Source organism: Mus pahari, chromosome 19 (assembly GCF_900095145.1).
Source record: "Mus pahari chromosome 19, PAHARI_EIJ_v1.1, whole genome shotgun sequence".
In the NCBI taxonomy this organism is placed as follows: Eukaryota; Metazoa; Chordata; class Mammalia; order Rodentia; family Muridae; genus Mus; species Mus pahari.
This window is the reverse complement of record NC_034608.1, coordinates 84,699,691-84,719,742: the sequence shown is the minus strand read 5'-3', so window position 1 is coordinate 84,719,742 and position 20,052 is coordinate 84,699,691. Positions and strand designations below refer to the sequence as shown.

At 47.5% G+C, this 20,052-nt stretch overlaps 1 protein-coding gene across 2 annotated transcripts in view; it reads right to left on the bottom strand.

The window, feature by feature from the left end:
- Sugp1 (SURP and G-patch domain containing 1) overlaps nt 1-20,034 on the bottom strand; it is a 29,737-nt gene extending 9,703 nt beyond the window's left edge. Inside the window, exons 1-7 of one of the 2 annotated variants that reach the window (XM_021218999.2) lie at nt 19,742-20,034; nt 14,012-14,183; nt 9,927-10,027; nt 5,989-6,207; nt 3,080-3,203; nt 2,627-2,727; nt 1,823-1,946 (exon numbers count right to left, since the gene is read on the bottom strand). In XM_021218999.2, coding sequence (XP_021074658.1) covers nt 1,823-1,946; nt 2,627-2,727; nt 3,080-3,203; nt 5,989-6,207; nt 9,927-10,027; nt 14,012-14,183; nt 19,742-19,775 — 875 coding nt within the window. In that variant the 5' untranslated portion in view covers nt 19,776-20,034. The remainder of the gene's footprint in view (nt 1-1,822; nt 1,947-2,626; nt 2,728-3,079; nt 3,204-5,988; nt 6,208-9,926; nt 10,028-14,011; nt 14,184-19,741) is intronic. The other variant, XM_029532107.1, reaches the window with a different exon arrangement.
- Nucleotides 20,035-20,052: the final 18 nt, after the last annotated feature.

Below are 20,052 nucleotides of genomic sequence, written 5' to 3'. Positions count from 1 at the left end.
CATCTTCTAAGACAGGAATGCCAAGAAGCAGGTGGACTGGAATACACGGAGGTATTACCAGCAACAAGTCTACCTGGTTACCTCATATGTAATCCCAAGTGTGATGGTTAGTTTTCAATGTCAACTTGACACAATCTAGAATCATTTGGGAAGAGTGTCTCAATGGTGAACTGTCTGGGTCAGACTGTCCTGTGGGCATGTATATGAGGAGTCATCTTGACTACATTAGTTCAGGTGGAAAAGCTGCTTACTGTGGGAGGAACCATTCCCTGTACAGAGCACTCCATTCTCTAACAGAGTGGAGAGAGCACGCTGAGACTGGCTATAACTGGCTATGACTGGCTATGACTGGCGACTGTAAGTTACTGCTGCCTTTCTCCGGAGAGCCAAAATAAACCCCTTTCCCCTAAGTTGCTTTTATCAGGGGACTTTCTCACAACAACTGGAAATAATATTAACTCAGCAAGTAAGGCTGAACTGTCCATTTCATGTGAACTCCCATGCCTTGTGGGGGCCAGAAAACAAACACCCCATTCCTTCCCCAGGCTGGTGAGTCATGGGGACGAATGTGAGAATAGTCTTCTGTCAGCCTTCCTGCATCCTGGGTTGGCTCAGTGTCAATGACAGTATCACTGTCAGACCCTTCAGCAGACCAAGGGCCAGCCAGGAAGCTTAGGGCCACCTGAGCCAACTCCATGTCAGTCAAAGGCTGGATGGGGCTGGCCCTTGACCCCCTGAGAGGCAGGAGATCACAGTACAGTCCCATCAGTCTTCCCAGCTGTCAGCCAGAGAGACCTCTACAGCAAATTGAACATGAAAATCAAGAGCTCTTCTTTAAGTGAGCTCAATTAGATAACTTTACAGGGTCTATAAGACTGTGTGTGTGGTGGCACACATCTGTCATACCAGATTCAACAGACTAATGAAGGAGAAGTAGGAGTTGCAGGTAGTTCCTTGCTACAGTTAGACTCGGCTGACCCCTTCAGCCCAACAGTATACTGCGCTCTCTAGACCACAGAGCAGATGGCAGAATGAGTCTGAACTTCAGGATGGGTGTATTAGCTCATAGGTGGGTTTGAAAGTGATCTAGACCTCTTTGGGATCAGAGCACAGGATGTGTTCCCTCTCCTCACACCTGAAGACTCCTGATCCTACACTCTCTCGTCATAAAAGACATCCCAAGACCCAATATAAACCCTTTTGTGAGCCATGAGTCCAGTCTGCCCCTAGCCAGTAACTGCCACTTGTCACAGGCAACAAAGTAACTGCTATGTAAGACACATGGGAGAAAGAGACCTAAAAACCCAGTGTGTCTGCTCAGATACCACTAGGGAAACATATCCATGAGCTCTGGAGTCAGAAACTCCCAGGCTAGCCCAGTGTGGTAGCACTCAGGAGGCACAGGTAGACAGATCTCTTGTGTTCCAGGCCAGCCAGGGCTACATAGTGAGACCCTGTCTCTTAATAAGAAAAAAGAAAAAAAGAAAAAAAGAAACTCCTAGGTTAGAGTCCCTGTCCTGTACCTTCTTCTGTCATGGCTGGAGTGAGCTGAATTTGAAATATCCCCCACAAGCTAATGTTTTGAATACCTGGTCCCTTTAAGTGGTAACACTCTGGAAGGAGCCTTCAGGGGGTGTCTATTAGAGGCTCTGCGGGCCATAGTCTGGCCCCTGATCCAGGTGTTGTCTGCTTCCTGGCCAGTGAAGACACCATAAATCACTCTGCTTTCCCAGCCACAATGGAGGGCAGCCTCTAAAACATGAGTCAGAACAAACCTTTCCTCCCTGCAGTCCACCGTCCACACTTGCACACAGAGCCTTACCTGAAGGCCTGATTCTCACGGTTGTTCTGGAGGGCGATGGTCTCCACTTCTGGACCCCCGTCTGCTATGAACCTGGCCAACTTTTCTGCAAGGTTCTTGGCCTCTTCGTCCTCTGGGGGTGAAACTTTAAGCAGGCTGTCAGTACTGAGCTCAACTCACCACACCCAACAGCCTAATTCCTGCTAAAAGCCCCTCGGAAGTGAGCGGGGCTTGGCTTAGGAACAGTGCAAAGAGAGACAGGCAAACAGGAATCAGATTACTATTGGGACCAAAGTCAGAGAAATATCACAACTATACAATCCCACCCCACCCACCCCACCTCGAAGTACATGATATTGGGGGGCTCACCCTCTTTTCCTGGGGAGGACAAAGCAGAAGTGTGAAGTGATTCAACCATGTTTCACATGCCAGACTCCTGTTGCCCATCAGAGGCCTTGACCCAGAGACCCATCCTATCTACCTCCTGCTGTTTATCCAAAGCCCACCTACTTGGCCTCAGGTACCACACCTGCCTTGGGCACATATGGAGCTAGAGATAACTAGATCTTGTCAGAATGACAAGAAAATGCTCCCTTGGCCCATTCCCATGTTTGAATGAGCATCTGCACAGAATCCCAGTTCCCATGGGGCTCCTGACATGCCACACCCTACACCTGCGCCAAGCCTGATGCTCAGAATACAGCTGGGCCCTGGAGGGACCTGCAGGTGTACTGGTGTACCCACAGGGAAACTCCCACTGCCCATGAGGGCATAGGCTTTGGCTGCCCACACACCAGTCTTCCCTGCCTTCCTCTGACCACTTACCTTTCTGGGTGGCTGCCTGTGGCTTTTGAGCTTCTTTCCTGATCTCGGCTACCTTCCTTCTGTAGTACAGGAATTCCCTGCTATTCTTATCATGTAAAAATCTGGAAAGAAGATTTGGACGTTGGAAACGAGTTTCAGTGATAGGTAAAGCTGAGGCTTCACTGCAGAGCCCTAATAAGCAGGGCATTCAGATGCCTAGGGCTGGGTGCACAGCAGCAGAGTGAGACCCTGGAGTCTAACCCCAGCACTTCCTCCCGAAAAACAGTAATATCCTCCTTTGGGGCCGGGATGCGACTCAACATTAGAGTCCTTGCGTAGCACACAAGTGGCCCTGATTTTTTTCCAGAACTCCACAGACAGGGAGGTCCCTGGCTCAGGCTATGTGTCAAGTTCCCACACTTATATGTGTGACCACAAATGTGAGCAGCATGGCACTGCCCCAGCAGTACTCACGTGAAGGCCGGGTTATCCTTGTAGTCCTCCATAGCTACTTTCTCTAGCTCAGGGCCTCCTTCTGCCACAAAACGGGCCAGCTTCTCTATCACTCTCCGAGTCTCGGCTCCCTCTGGGGGTGAAACTTTAAGGAGGCTGTCAGTACAGGGCTCCAACTCACACACCCAACAGTCACTAGGTACACTCTCTCTATAGACCACAACGACAGAGGGGAAAGGGTTGGGAGATGCAGGAGGCTGCTGAGCACCCATACACATGGCTCTGTGGAGGGGTGCTTGGTCTCCACAGTCAGACAAGCTGGCAGGGAACAGGTGTCAGGGCCTCTAGCGGGAGAACCATCTTCAAGTTAAAAAGGGCCACTGGGAAGTGCCTTCCCCTACCCCTGTATCGTGTGTGTGTGTGTGTGTGTGTGTGTGTGTGTGTGTGTGTGTTGTGTTATGTATGTGTGGCTTAATGTTCTTTACAAAAATTATTAAGCTTTTGTGTATGAGTATTTTTACCTACATGTATGTAAGTGTATACAGTGACAATAGAAGCCAAAAAAGGGTGTTGGATCCCCTGGAACTGGAGTTAAAGGTGTGAGATACCATGCAGGTCCTTTGAACCAAACCTGTAAGATCAGTTGGTGCTCAAACCATTAAGCAACCTTATTAGCTCTACATTTCTTTTTGTTTGTTTTTTTTTAATTTATTGGTTTTCGGCATAATGCATTGGTTCCTTTTCATCCTAGGTCTCCTCCATCCACCTGGGGATTTTGTTTTATTTCTCTGTGTAGCCTTGGCTGTCCTGGAAAGACTTGGAGATAAGGATGGCCTTGAACCCTACCTGCCTCCAGAGTGTTGGAGTTAAAGGTGGAGCCAGCCATGGCCAGGTGCTTTTAAAAAATAGTGAGTTCTTTTGTATGTGTATGCAAATGCATGAGTGTGCAGGTGAAGAAGAGGCCAAAGTAGTTCTTCCACCTTTGTTCTTTCATTTTGTCTTTTTAAAAGATTTTGAGTGTTTTGTCAGTATGCATGTCTGGGTGTCATAAATGATGGCTGCAAATGGTTGTGAGCCATCACGTGGGTACTGGGAACCAAAATTCTCTGAAAGAGCAGCAAGTGCTTTTAATTGCTGAACCATCTCTCCAACTTTTTTATTTTCTTTTTTAAATTTTAATTTCTGATTTTGGATCTCCCCTGGAATTTGTCAAGTATACTAAGCCGGCTGGCTAATGAGCCCTACATGTCTCTACAGCCCTAGCACTGTGATTATAGCAATGTCACCACATCCAGTATTTTCTTTTGCTCTTCAATGTGGGATATTTGCAATCAAACCCAGCAGGTCCCCATGCTTAGGAGCCGTGAGAAAGCTAAGCACTTTCCTGACTGAGCTATCCTTCCAGCTCCAACAATGTCTCCTTGAAAAATGATTACACACTCTGATCTGAAGACTGGATGGACTTCAGTTCACTATCTTGAAGCTGGCTCCCAAGCACTGTGGACGTGATCCCAGGTATTTCTGCTGGACTCCCCCTTGATCCCATTGAGCAGCTCTCTAGGATAATCCTCTGTAATCTCTTGCACCCCCATACACTCACAGCCAGCTGTCTGGCAATCAGTTTGTGTCTGTGCACGGAAAGTGTGCTGGCAGCCTGGCTCTGAGCACCCGGACACCCACTCAAGCTCAAGCACTACCTCACAGATACAATGTTAACTTTAAGCACTACCTCACAGATACAATGTTAGCTTTTTGTTTGTTTGTTTTGTTTTAAGACACATATAGGTCGTGGACTAGTTTATTTAAGGCTGGCCTAAATCCCCCATCCTCTTGCTTCAACCTTCTGAGTGCTGGGATAACAGACTTGTATCACTATGCTTGGGCTTATGCTATTCTGGGAATTGGACCCAGGATTTTGTACCTGCTAGGCAAGTTCTCTAACAGCTGAGCTGCATCCCCAGCCCAAGATCTCTCTTTACAGGAGGATTAGCTGCCTGTATGAGGCAGGTGTAACTTGCTTTTGTAGTTCTCTTTGGCCTAGTCCTAAGGCTGAGTCTGTTAGTCACAGTAATGGGTTATGTCCTTTTATGATTATCACAGGAAAATAGCTCAGTGTCTGTCAGCTGGTGTGTGGCAATTAGGGTAGATGCTGAGCCTGTAGTTCATCTTCTATTCCCTGTTGTTTGATGGCCAGGAAGCACAGGAATGGGATAAGAGTACAACGGCACATATGACCTAAGCAGGGCCCAGTGAGTCCCGGGGCATTCTGTGCTGGATTTTCTTCCAGATTCATCTTCCTCCCACTTGTATAGTTAGAATACTGAGTACAGTGTACTGAAGCAGGTGTGTTTAAGGCCATATCAATCAATGCCCAAAACAGGTGCTAAGGCCTTGAGATGAGCCAGGAGGCCCCTTGTAGTGTGTAAGCAGAGCCATGAGAAAGGACAGAGCACCTAAGAAGTGCAACCTATTTGGGGACCCTCATTCAGAATGGGTTGACATATCACAGCTAATGATCACTCTGTCCTCTGTGTCAGGATGCACAGACGTTCTCCATAGGATCTTGTTGTCTGTCACAGGGCCTTGTTTGTTCTTAATGACCTGGAATGGGTTACTAGATGAGCCTCAGCACTGTCAGTCTGCGACCAGAGACCACCTCTCCCATGGTGGAGTGCATCCTCCAATCTTCAACATTTCAAACCTCTGGCCCAAAATGTGGAGACAGTCAAAGCAGCTCCTGCCTCAGTTTACATGAAGCCCTGTCCAGGAAAGTCTTCTATGATGGACTGGGACAGCAGCCACTGTTCTCAGAAGGCTTCTTGGAAGGACTTCTCCAAATCATGCCACAGTGGCTTACTCTGTCCAGACTCCACAGTTTCACCTAGGCAAATGTGAGCTGCTGACCCAGCCACAGTGGCCCCATGACTTACCTTTGATTTCCAGCCACTGCTCATAGTCCTCCTCCTCATCATCATCAGGGGACTGGAAGACACTCGGGCGGTGTGCAACAGGCAGCTGTTTGGCATGTGAGTAGTTCTTCACAGGACCCGCTGGGCTACCCAGTCCCAGGCCCGTTCGCTTGCTGAGCACGAGGGGTCTCTTCAAGGAGCTGGGTGTTGGCATGCTTGGAGGGGCCCTGGGGGCCGAATCTGGGGTTGGAAAAAAAAAAACCTAGAGATCTCCAGAGGGCACTGTTGTGGACTCACTACCATTGTAGAGACACCACAAACATCCTAGACCTCTAAGCATCATTGAGTGCCACTTCTAGGCCAGGGGAGATGACTTTTAGGGTTCCCAGCTGGAAGAAGATAAGTCAGGGCTTGGCAGGTGGCAGCTCTTGCTGGATATGCTTTTGTACACCACATCCAGAGTAGAAGGCAGGTCAGTTCCTAGGTGAGATTCTAGCCTCTACACTCTAGCCTTTCTTTTAAAGAATTATTTATTAAATATATATGAGTACACTGTAGCTGTCTTCAGACTCAGACACACCAGAAGAGGGCATCAGATCCCATTACAGATGGTTGTGAGCCACCATGTGGTTGCTGGGAATTGAACTCAGGACCTCTGGAAAAGCAGCCAATGCCCTTAACCGCTGAGCCATCTCTCCAGTTCAATCACAGTCTTTCTAAATTGGACCTGAGGCCCCGAAGGTAAAGGACATAAATAGCATGTCCTCCTCTGACAAAGACTGAAGTCAGCTTTAAAGTCTTTTAGTAACAACAAGCTCTAACTGGGCTGTGCGGCTTCCCTGTGCCTGGATAGCCACCCACTGGGGTAAGCTGGAGGATGTGCTGGGGTACACATGTCCCCCTCCTAAGGTCCCACATTTGGACAGGGCCTGGGGCTGAAGACCTATAACCCAAGCTATTCAGAAAACTGTGGCAAAAGGACTGAGCTCAAGACCAGCATCGGAGACAGAGTGAGTTCAAGGTCCAAGGTCTTATCTCAAAATGAAAAGCCAAAAGAGGGTTCCTTTATGGTAGAGCACTTGAACATACATGAGAACCCAGGTTTAATACCCACACCCAAATTCCCATGGGGTGACAAGGTGGAGAAATTGAGCTCACTGGGGAGCAGTGCTGCTACACAAATGGGCAGCTGGGCTGGGGCACAGGAGGCTCCACACTCCAGACTTATTTTCCAAAGTCTTGGTTTCTCTCTCCTTTCTCTCTCTCTCTCTCTCTCTCTCTCTCTCTCTCTCTCTCTCTTTTGGTTTTCCGAGACAGGGTTTCTCTGTGTAGTCCTGGCTGTCCTGGAACTCACTCTGTAGACCAGGCCTGCCTCTGCCTCCCAAGTGCTAGGATTAAAGGCGTGCACCACCACGCCTGGCCAAAGTCTCGGTTTCTAAGTATAAAATAGGTTCCTGGCTATGCGATGCCTCAGAAACTGAACTCAACCATAGGTCTGTAGGTTCCCTCTGGGTATAAAAAGAATCCCTTGTCAAACAGAAAAGCGTCCAATGAGAGAGGTTATGATCTATCCTAAACAATGCTACACACTGCTGAGGACAGGATGACCACAGGACTCTCTGACACTACCTGCCAACAGTGGGTTCCTATGAGGTAGAGGTGAGGGTGGGGGCTATGCCACAATTTCCCATGTGTCTTTCATTACTAAAAAGATCCAGTGCTGGAGAGGTGGCTCATCAGTTAAGAGCTCTTACTGTTCTTGCAGAAAACCTGGATCCAGTGCCCTATACCCATATCAGATGGGCTTTTGCAACCACAAGATACACATGAACTCATTCAGGCCCACAGGCATATGAATAAAAATCAAATCTAAAAGTCTTAATGAAAAATGCCAGGTAGTGCTTATCTTTTATCCCAGCACTTGGGAGGCAAAGGCAGGTAGATCTCCGTAAGTTTGAGGCCACCCACTACATAGTTCCAGGATAACCAGGCCAGGACTACATAATGAGAGTTTTACCTTTTTTGCTGGCTGTTGATCTTTATTTATTTATTTAAGTTTTTATGGTATGGGACGAGTGTTTTGCCTGCATGTACATCTATGTACCATGTGTGAATCTAGTACTCCCAAGGTAAGTCTATGCTGAATACCCTTGAACTGGAGTGGCTGTGAACCATGGCAGTGCTAGGAACTGAACTTAGTTCTCGGCAAGGGCAACAAGTGTTCTTAGCAGCCCTGAGAGTACTTGTCTAACAAAGAAAAGAAAAAAGAAATAAAGAAAGAGGGAAGGAAAAGGAAGGAAAAAAGAAAGAAAAAACAAAAAAAGCTCAGAGGTTGGGCCCAAGCTTCAGTTGGCACTGTCATTAGGAACCATGAGACCTTGAGACCTTCTAGGGGCAGGCTGGCAGGCTGGCGTTCACACGCTCTCTTTGTCTCTCTGCCTCCCCCCATCCCCGTTTCCCCCCCCCCCAAAAAAAAAAGCCTGGTAGGACCACAGTGAGGCTCTCTACTCTGACAGGGACATCATCCTCTTTGCTTGCCCATCTGACCCTATTGTTGCTGGAGCTGTTAGGGTTGGAGTCTGGCTTCTGGTGGCCATAACAAGTCAGGCTGAGTCACTCATCCCCAGTGGTCCAACAGGTCTCAGGCTGGGTCCACGCCTCATTTGGCACTTCCGGGCTTTGTTGGACTGTTGCTTTCCTAGCATGTGTGACATCCTGGGTTCTATCCCCAGCACCACATAAAGCAGACATGGTGGCACACAGCTGTCATCTCAGGGCTCAGGAGGTGGAGGCAGGAGAATCAGGAATTCAAGATCATCCTTGGCTATACAAGTTGAGTCCAGTGTAAGCGACATGAGATCCCGTGTCAAAAATTAAACATGGGAGGCAGAGCATGGTAGTGCAGGCCGTTCACTCTTATCTGGGGAAGTAGGGGCAGGTGGGTCCCCGTCACAGAAACTAATTCCTGGCAAACCTGGTCTATGTGATGAGCTCTAGGTCAGCCACGGCTACATAGTGATACCCTGTCATCAAAGGCACTGTGGGCTGAAAAGGATGGATTGGCGGTTAAGAGATGGCTTGCTATGCTATGCAAACACAAGGCTCTGGATCCCCAGCCCCAGCCCCCACATGAAAAACATTCTGGACAGTGGTGGTGTATGCCTTTAATCACAGCACTTAGGAGGCAGAAGCAGGTGGATCTTAATTTGAGGTCAGTCTTGTCTACAAATTGAGTTTGGGAATAGCCAGGGCTGTTAAAAAAGTAATATCAACAAAACAAAACAAAAACAAACAAACAAAAATGATGAAACACGAAGCCTGCTGATTCAGGTAAAGAGGATATACACTGTCAACTTTTTTTTCGAGACAGGGTTTCTCTGTGTAGCCCTGGCTGTCCTCACTCTGTAGACCGGGCTGGCCTCGAACTCACAAATCTGCCTGCTTCTGCCTCCCAAGTGCTAGGATTAAAGGCGTGCGCCACCACTGCCCGGCAATTTGTCAACTTTTAAAGGAACACGTGGCACAGGGATGACAATGATCCCCTGCCCACAGACTAAATGAAGGATGAGGGAGAGGGCGGGGCAGTTCCCTGTGTGATGCTAATGTAAGAGACAGTGGCACTCAATAAACTCCGGTGCAGACCTGATTATCGGGTGACTTGTTTATCTCCAGGATCCTGCACCAGCTGCAGCAGGCCAGAATGTGTCAACTTCTGACACAACTTGGACATCTAAAGCGAGCTCAGTATTGGAGTACAACCCACTCATACCCACTCACACCCCACTGGAAATCCTCTGTGCCTATCTTGAGACATGTAGGACCGGACCCGTCTGGCAGAAGCCTGTTGGTCATATATTAACAGTGAGGGCATTTAATGGCCTGAGGTGGGAACTGTCACTCACAATGTTCCAGGGAACCTGGGTGACAAAGGTTGGAGTGGGAAGGCTGGCTACACTCACCTGTGCTTGTCTGTGCCTTCTGTAGCTTCAGAAACTGCTGCAGGAAGCTGCCATCATTGGCAAACTTGTTGGAGATACAGGAGTTATGTGCATCAGCAATTCTAGAACCAAAGCATAGGTGAGAGTAAGCTGTAGAGAGAGGCAGAGAGCCAATGACAGGCTAGTCCATGGACACTCCTGGTCCACCCGGTACCCACCTACATTCTCCTGCTGAGAGGCCCAGATAGTAGCCTCAAAGATGTAGGGACAATAGCTAAGTGCAGTCTACAAGCATGTATATACTGGGCTAAGTGTATTCTGCCTTGGTGAAAATAATACATAGGATTGGGCTACTGCTGCTTTGAATCCCAGCTCTGTGGTCCCAGTGGTCACCATCAAGTGGTCCCTTATGTTCTTCTCCTGCACAGTACATGGTCTGTAGCTAATTAATGACCTGGATATTGTTCAACATGTGGCACAGTTTTCTCTAAAGTAGGATGTGCATGTGTTTTGTGGTTTTAGTTATTTTGAGACATGATCTCTCTCTATACTCCTCGTTGTGGTAGAACTCACTATGTCTATGTAGACCAAGCTGGCCTCAACTTCACAGAGATCTACCTGGCTCTGCCTCCTGAGTGCTTGGATTAAAGGTGTGCACTACCACACTTCAACTTTGTGATTTTATCCTGTTTGCTATTGAGATAGGGTTTCATGTAATCAAGGCTAGCATTTAAGTCCTAATCTTCCTGACTTCCTGACTTCCTCCAAGTAGGACTGCACTGCATATGCCACTATACCATGTCACAGGGGCTGGAGAGATAGCTCATGGGTTAAGAGCACTGGCTGCTCTTCCAGAGGTCCTGAGCTCAATCCGATGCCCACTTCTGGTGTGTCTGAAGATAGACAGTATACTCAAATACAAAGAAATCTCTAAAAAACAAACAAGCTATGTCCCTCAGCTGGCCTGTCACTCACTGCACAGCCCAAGCTGGCTTCCAAGTTCTGGGATTTGTATATGTGTTGCCATGCCTGACTTTAGTGTACATCCCCAATGCAAACACAGCTCTGGCAGAAACTTCAAGGGCTAACACACTCTCACACCTACAGCAAACGCCTTGTGAGAACTGAAGGGACCTGCTACAGGTCGTGCTGTGGTGGCCTGCTCCTTGTCGTTCTCTGTTTGGAAGACAGGGTCTCTATAGTCTTCCTGTCTCGGTCTCCTGAGTGCTGGGATTTCAGGCACAAACTATCATGCCTGGCCAAAAAAAACTGCTTTTTCTGTATTTTCTTTAGGCAGGTACAGCAGCTCTGTCTGTGGTCCTAGCTTCTTGGAAGGCTGGGGCAGAAAGATGGCCCGAGCCCAGAAAAAAAAAAACCAATGAGCCATCATCTCAGGATGAAGAGAGCTGGCATTCAGCATGTGCACCATACACAGTAACAATCACGTGTTACAAAGAACCCCAAAATTTAAGTGGCACTCATTGCTGACTGTCAGGGTTGAGTGACACTAGCTTGTCTTTGTTTCTTCTATTTCTTAGATTTCCTAACATGCACATAAGTTACTTTAACATACTTTGATGGGGTTGGAGAATTGGTTCAGTGGTTAAGAACATTTGCTGCTCTTGCAGAGGACCTGGTCCAATTCTTGGCTCCCACTTGGTGGCTCACATTTATCTGTAGGTCCAGTTCCAGGAGAGCTGATGCCCTCTTCTGACCTCCTCAGGCACTAGCCATGCACATGGTATACAAACACAAAGAAGGCAAAACACTCATACAAATAAAAAAAATGAGGGCTGGAGAGATGGCTCAGCAGTTAGGAACACTGACTGTTCCTTCAGAGGTCCTGAGTTTGATTCCCAGCAACCACATGGTGGCTCACAACCATCCATAAAGTGATCAGATGCCCTCTTGTGGTGTCTGTCTGAAGACAGCTACAATGTACTTATATACATAAAATAAATAATTCTTTGAAAAAAGAAACATATTTAAAAGAAAAAAATTAAAATCTTCCTATGTTAAATGTATGTATTTATTTTCTGTGTGTGTATACAGGTCTGTGTACCACGGCAAATGTGGAAGTCAGACAACTTGCAGGCTCTCCTGCCCCTCACTATGGGTCTCAGGGTCTGAACTCAGGTCACAAGCTTGGCAGCAAGTACCTTTACCAACAGAGTTACCTTGTTGGCCCACAGGTTCTTTCCAAGTTTAACGACAAAAATATCCCTGGTTGTTCCTGGGTTCTGACATAAAAACAATAAAAGTCAAATAAACAAAACCCAAAAGTCTAAGTTTTTTGACACAGCAAAGAAACCTGTATTGAGGGGCTGCTGAGTTGGCTCAGTGGACAAGAACACTGACTGCTCTTCCGAAGGTCCTGAGTTCAGTTCCCAGCAACCCCACGGTGGCTCACAACCACCCTTTAATGAGATCCGCTGCCCTCTTCTGGTGCATATGAAGACAGCTACAGTGTACTTATATATAATAATAAATAAATCTTTAAAAAAAAGAAAAAAAAGAAACCTATACTGAGAAAGCAGCCTCCTGTTTAGCAGCTGAGACCCTGGGGACCTCATGCTCTGGCATTGTCCTCATGCTGCTCTAGCACCTAAGGTAGAACTGTGTGGCATTTGCATGGGATACATGGTCACCCCGCCCCCCATGTACTGTTAATAATCTCTAGACAGCTTAGAACAACTACTGTGCAATCAGATGTCTGTCTCTGTTACTTAGCAAATAATGCTGAGAAGATAAACACAGCTGTGTAATCCCAACATTCAGGAGAGTGAGGCAAGAAAACCTTTTGCAAAAACCTGGGAGAGCTCAGGTGAGTGCTTGACATGAGAAAGCGAAGACTGGAGTTCCCCCCAGAACGCATGTAAAAAAGCCAGACAGAATGGTGCAGACACAGGAGGATCCCTGGGGTTTGGCTGCTGATTCCCGAGTTATAGGCCAGTGAGAAGCTCTGTCTCAAAAAACAATGTGGGCAGGCATGGTGGTATACACCTTTTATACCAACTCTCAGAAGGCAGAAGCAGGTGGATCTTTGTTAATTCAAGGCCAACTTAGTCTGCATGGCAAGTTCCAGGCCACCCTGGATTACACAGTGAGACCCAGTCAAAAAAATAAAAAATAAAATAAAATAAATGCCAGGTGGTGGTGTTGTACACCCTTGATCTCAGCACTGGGGAGGCAAGGACAAGTGGTCTTAAGTTTGAGGCCAGCCTGGTCTACAGAGTGAGTTCCAGGACAGTCAGAGTTACACAGAGAAACCCTGTCTCAAAGAACAAAACAAAAAGAAATGTAAACAACTCTTAAGGAAAGATACCCAAGATTGTCTCTGGCTTCAACATGTATACTCACTGCATGTACATAAGCATACACAAATTCAAACTAAAATTTAAAGTTTAATAAGCACACACATGGTCAGTACATACATGATGTTCTCTCCATCCCCCCCCCCCCCCCCCCCCCCGGATTTTTCAAGACAGGGTTTCTCTGTGTAGCCCTGGCTGTCCTGGAACTCACTCTGTAGACCAGGCTGGCCTNTTTTCAAGACAGGGTTTCTCTGTGTAGCCCTGGCTGTCCTGGAACTCACTCTGTAGACCAGGCTGGCCTCGAACTCAGAAATCCGCCTGCCTCTGCCTCTGCCTCCCAAGCGCTGGGATTAAAGGCGTGGCCACCACGCCCGGATGTTCTCTCCATTCCTGCCTCCAGTGCCACAGACGTAACAACCCAGGACCTCAAGAGTGCTATGCAAGCACTCTACCACTGAGCCACGCTCTAGCCCATGAAGAGACTTAGCGTCACTGGACTATGGTGACAATAGCCATGGACAGCACAGAGGTCTGTAGTCTAAGCACACAGGGTCACGAAGGGTTTTTGTTTTTTGAAACAAGTTTTCATACAAACCAGATTTTAGCCTAGAACTTAACTTATAGCCATGACCTTCAATTCTGAATGTTCCTAACTTTACTTCCCAAGCTCTGGGTTAACAGATATGCAGCATCACGCCTGAGCCTCTTTACACCACTCTACTTCTACTGTCACTTCATCCCATTTCCTGTCACACTGAGACTTAGCTGCCCTAAACCTCAGAAGCCACTTACTCCCCAGGATGAGGGGGCTGTGGACTGGCCACGTGACTCTGCCTGGCCTTTTGTTCCATTCTGGCCTCAATCTCGCGCTTCTTCTGAGCAATGAGCTCTTCCTGGTGGAGGATATTCATATTCATCTTTCCAGACTTGGGTTGTGCCATCCCGAACCACCGATTGGCCTTTCCTGGAAGGGGGAAAAGATGGAGATAAGAAAACACCTAACAGTAACACTCAGGATTCAAATGGTCATTTGCTCATTTCTTCAACAAATGCTTAAAGAATATTTGTCATGTACATAGCATTGTGCTAGGCTCTAAAGAGGATGGATGAGAGCTCCGGCCAGGTGGAGCTCACCTTTGTCTGCAAAGGCAAGAGAACACAAAAACATAACATGAAAGGCTAACTTAACTGGAAGGGTAGTGGGACACATTTGCAGGCTAAGGAAGAAACCAGTCTCATGTACAAAGGCAGGCTCACCACCAGGCTGGAATCGCAGCTGGTGGTGGAGGGCTTGCTTAGCATGGAACGCCTGCCTGGATTCTGATTCTGTAAGAGTATAAACCAGATGCGCTGATGCATGTCTCTAACCTCAGCATAAGGTTAAGGAAAGAAGAACAGAAGTTCAAGATCAGGGTGAGAAACAAGGCTCAGCAGCTAAGAATACTGGCTGCTCTCCCAGAGGTCCAAGGTCTTGTTCTAGAACCCATATAGAGGTTCACAAACATCGGTAACTCCAATTCTATGAGTTATGACACCCTCTGTTAGCCTCTGGGGCACTGTAAGCAACATAATGCACATACATATATTTCCCCTAGATAATCACACAAACACAATTAAAAGTAGAAGTTCACTATCATTCTCCAATATGTGAATTTTAGACCAGCCTGGTGTACTTAAGACTTTGTCTCAAAAAAAAAAAGTTGTCCTCTGATGTTCACAATGATTATACAGTGGCATACCTGTTCTCACTCATCTATACTCATACACACACACACACACTTTAGTGTGCAGGGTGGGGATGATGTGGAAAGGTAGACACAGGACAACATACAATAGTTTCAGGAAGTAATGTGGGAATTTTGCCAACTTCTAAGTATATCTAGCCTAATTGTTGTATATTCTGGGACTGGGGAAATAAACACTGGGCCTACTAGAAGTTGGATTTCTGCCAAAACTCTTGACTTTCCTAAACCCCTACTTTAACTTGTAGGCCACAATGTTTCCTAGGATGTCCCTGATCAGTGTCAGAGCCAGCAAACCCCAGATAATCTAATAGGCCCTCAAAAGTCTGATTGTTTCCTTTCCCCCTTGTGTACAGTTATCCTTGTAAAAGGCTGTAGGTCTGGGGCTGGCGAGATGGCTCAGTGGTTAAGAGCACTGACTGTTCTTCCAAAGGTCCTGAGTTCAAATCCCAGCAACCATATGGTGGCTCACAACCATCCGTAACGAAATCTGATGCCCTCTTCTGGAGTGTCTGAAGACAGCTACAGTGTACTTACATATAATAAATAAATAAATCTTAAACTACAACAACAACAAAAAAAAGGCTGTAGGTCTCTGGGAAGGATGGGAGAAAGACTAACAATAAAACTCTCAGATATTTTAGCAAAGTCCTTCCTTAGGAGAACTTGGCTGCCCTTTTGTTCAAGAGGTTCTGGGTTACAAACTGGCTCAAGTCTAGAAATTAGTTTATGGCCTGAGATTCCCTTTTGTCATGATCCAGTTCTTTCCCTCCACCATGTGGGTCCAGGAATCAAACTCACGTCATCACTGTTAGCAGCAGGGACCGAGCCATTTCTCCAGCCCAATAAATTAAAATATTTTAAAAAGAAAATGAAGTTTCAAATTATGGTAAGACCTAAAACTAAGAAACAGAAAGAGAGAACAGAACAATGCCTAAACTGGTAAGGTAGTCTAAAAATAACCATTAGAAGAGAGCACAGCTCAGCTGGAAATGGGAGTTATCAGGAGCCAGGGTCAGGAAGAACCATGTGAGTGGGATTCAGGGAGGAGGAGTAGATGCCAAAGCCGGAGACGGGAAGATGCACCGCACATCTGAGAACAACAACAGGCTCAGTGGGGCCAGAGGGCTGGAGTGGGCAGAAATTGGGTGTGACACCGACTGTGGATTTTACTTTTAGGGCTGTAGGAACTGACGGGGCGGTATTTAGTAAACAAGTAACAAGATCCAATGAGTTTTTTTGTTTAAGTCTTTATGTGTGTGTGCATGGGAATGTAGGGCATATATGTCCATAGCATCACACATGGTCAGAGGATAAGGTGGTACTAATGTTCTTTTCTTCTACCTTGAAACATTGCTCATAGCCGTGTATGCCAGGCTAGGTTCCCTGCAAGATTTCAGGGAGCATCCTGGCTTTGCCTCCTCTTTGCTATGGTAATAGACGCATCAGGATTATAGAAGCTGATAAGGCACCCAGCTTTACATGCGCGCTCTCTGGGCATCAAGTTCCATTCCTCATGTTTGCACAGCAAGTACTTTACCCAGTGATCCATCTCCTCAGTCCTCCATAGGTCTTTTTATTTGTATTTATGTATTTTGATCTCATGTAGCCCAGGCTGGTCTCAAACTCATTGTATAGTCAAGAGTGATGTTGAACTCCTTCCTGTCTGTCCCACCAAAGCAGGGGTTCTTAACCTATGAGTCATGACCCCTTCAAGGGGTCACATTCTGTACACCAGATATTTACATTACAATTTACAACAGTAGCAAAACTACAGTTATGAAGAAGCAATGAAATAATTTTATGGTTGAGTCACCATAACATGAGGAACTATATTAGAAAGTTATAGCATTAAGAAGGTTGAGACCGCCAGGCCGTGGTGGCGCACACCTTTAATCCCAGCACTCGGGAGGCAGAGGCAGGTGGATTTCTGAGTTCGAGGCCAGCCTAGTCTACAGAGTGAGTTCCAGGACAGCCAGGGCTACACAGAGAAACCCTATCTCAAAAAAACAAAAAAGAGGAGGAGGAGGAGGAGGAGGTGGTGGTGGTGGTGGTGGTGGTGGCTGAGAACCACTGCTCCAAAGTGTTATGATTGGGTTGCATCAGCCAACTCTACTCATTTTTTTTTTTTCCTTAGTTTTAATATGACCTTGGGGACAGTGTGATCATTCTGACATAGAGAAAGTGCACACACAGCAAGATGATCAAAACAAATCACTGGCTTTGAGCAAAAATGCCAGTGCCATGTGTGTAGTGTGTAGCACACAGCAGTCATCCAGTCTAAGGCAGGAGGTGCATGCTTTCCAGACAAACACAGACTTAATGAGACTCTGTTTCATTAAAATAGGGCTGTAGTTGGGCATGGTGGCTGTCCTAGTCAGGGTTTCTATTCCTGCACAAACATCATGACCAAGAAGCAAGTTGGGGAGGAAAGGGTTTATTCAGCTTACACTTCCATACTGCTGTTGATCACTGAAAGAAGTCAGGACTGGAACTCAAGCAGGTCAGGAAGCTGATGCAGAGGCCATGGAGGGATGTTCTTTACTGACTTGCTTCCACTGGCTTGCTCAGTCTGCTCTCTTATAGAACCCTAGACTACCAGCCCAGAGATGGCACCACCCACAAGGGGCCCTCCCCGATTGATCACTAATTGAGAAAATGCCTTGCAGCTGGATCTCGTGGAGGCATTTCCCCAACTGAAGCTCCTTTCTCTGTGATAACTCCAGCTGTGTCAAGTTGACACAAAATTAACCAGTACAGTGGCACAGCCTTTAACCCCAGAGTTGGTGAGGCAGAAGGAGACAGATCTCTGTAAGTTCAAGTCTAGCCACAGATATGTACTGTGACTGTCTCAAAACAATAACAAACCCTAGAGTTGTATCCTAAGGGTTCTCAGGAAAAAGTCTACATTTTTCTAAATACATCTTTAAAAAGATGTGTATGTGTGTGTGTGTTTGTGTATGAATGTGTACCATGTGAATGCCTAGAAGTTATAAATGCTTGTGAGCTGACATGTGAGTGCTAGATATCTGGTACTCTGCAAGAACAGCAAGTACTCTTAACTGCTCAGCCATCTCACCAGCCCATTTTCTTCCTATGTAGACCAGACTGGCTTCCACTTGAAACAAGCCTCCTGCCTCTGACTCTCCAGTGCCGATCACAAACATGTGCCACTATGCTATGTTTAAACACTAAATTTGTATGCATGTGCACAGGCACTGTACAAGCCTGAGATTGACATCAGGTGGCTTCTTCTTCTTTTTTCTCCCCCTTGTTTTTTTTTTTCCCTCAAGACAGGGTTTCTCTGTGTAGCCTCTGGAACTCACTTTGTAGACCAAGCTGGCCTCAAACTCAGAAACCCACCTTTACCTTCCAACACCTGGCACTCACTCTGTAGACCAGACTGGCCTCAAACTCACTGAGACCCACCTGCACTTTCCAATGTCCCAAGTGCTGGGACTAAAAACATAGGCCATCACTCACCAGCTTAAAAAAAAGACAGGGCCTCGGTTTGCACAGCCCTGGCTGACCTTGAATTCAGATGCCCACCGACCTCTCAGGAGTTGGGATTAAAGGCATTCACTCCTGGCGCTCTGCCTAATTTTTTGGTACAGAGCAGCTTCACAAAACCTTAAAGCCCGTTTCAGCTCAAGTGGCTGCCAATACGCCCCAGGAATCCACCTGTGTCCAGTCCGAAGTCCTGTGGTTTCAGGCACACAACATTACACCTGGCGTTTTTACAAGAGTGCTTTAGATGGGGAACCGGGTCCTCACTCTTGGACAACAAGCGTTTTAACTACCAACATCTCGTCAGCCCTTAAATTCTAAATGTTGAAAGCAAAACTGACTCCCTAGACACTACCAGAATTGACACCCCTAATTATTTCCATTTCATTCATGACAATCTCCAAAGTGACAATCCCAGTCCACTCCGAGGCCTATCCAGTCTGTGTGGTGAAACCTCTGCCTTCCCATAGACTGCATCTACTCATATGGAACATCTTGTACTCAAGAAAGACCTTTCACGAGCCGGAGAGATGGCTCAGAGGTTAAGAGTGCTTGCCACTCTTCCAGAGGATCCACGTTGGGATGCCAGCAAACATCCAGGTGGCCTACTACGACTCCAGCTCCAGGCACTCACACACAAAGACATAAAGACACATTAATTTTTAAAAACTGCTACGCCTTCCCTGACCTTCAATCTATTAGCAGCGTCCAACCTCAGGTCCCCAGAACTAGTTCTCTGCAAAATCTGCTTCCAGGTGAACTGACACGCAAGCTTAGCACAGCGCTTGGCCCCCAGCAAGCGTGGAAGCATATGGTGAATGGGCAAGTGCATCCCTCCCTAGGGGCACAGGGACAGCTAAAGCCGGAACCGTGGGAAACCGCGCACACTTTCCCACAAGGCAGGACCCAAGCCAAAGCGGGGCAGCCACCCGACGGGGACCCGGAGGGGCAGGAGGGCTGTCCCAGGCTGTCCGCTGTGGGTACCACCGGCCCCGAGAGCAGCTCACTGGGAAAGCCCACGCGGTCCCCACCCGGCGCCCAGGCCTTTGGGGGAGACCAGCAGCGCTCCTCAGCCTCGGGCGGGAGGCAGGGGGCGAACCCGAGTCTGGGGTCTCGGCGGACCAGAGAGGGGCACACGCAACGTTACTGTAAGATGCCCTGGGGCTGAGACGAGAAGTCCGCGTGTCAGGTCCGTGACAGAGAGGAGGGTGAACGGGAGACGTGCAGTCGCGAGAACCCAGGCGGGCGGCGAAGGGAAGTCGGGGGATGTTACCTGCAACATCCCGGTTGTCCATCTTGAGACTCATCCAATCCCACAATGCTCCGGCGCCACCTGAGAAGAGGGAGGCTCTGTTATCGTGCGCTTGGTCTGATGGGAAATGTAGTCCTCCTCCAACAATCTCGTCCAGCCCCTTCTAGGACGCCCGGCGTCTTCTCCACAGAAACGCCGGCGTCAGTTCACGAACGTGTGTCACTCTCAGTTACGGTGATGCAGAGGGATCATCCTCTCCTCAGAGTCTTCCTCGGTCGCAGCCCCTTCGAACACACACCATAAGACCCAGAAGTCCTTGCGGGGCAGTTCTC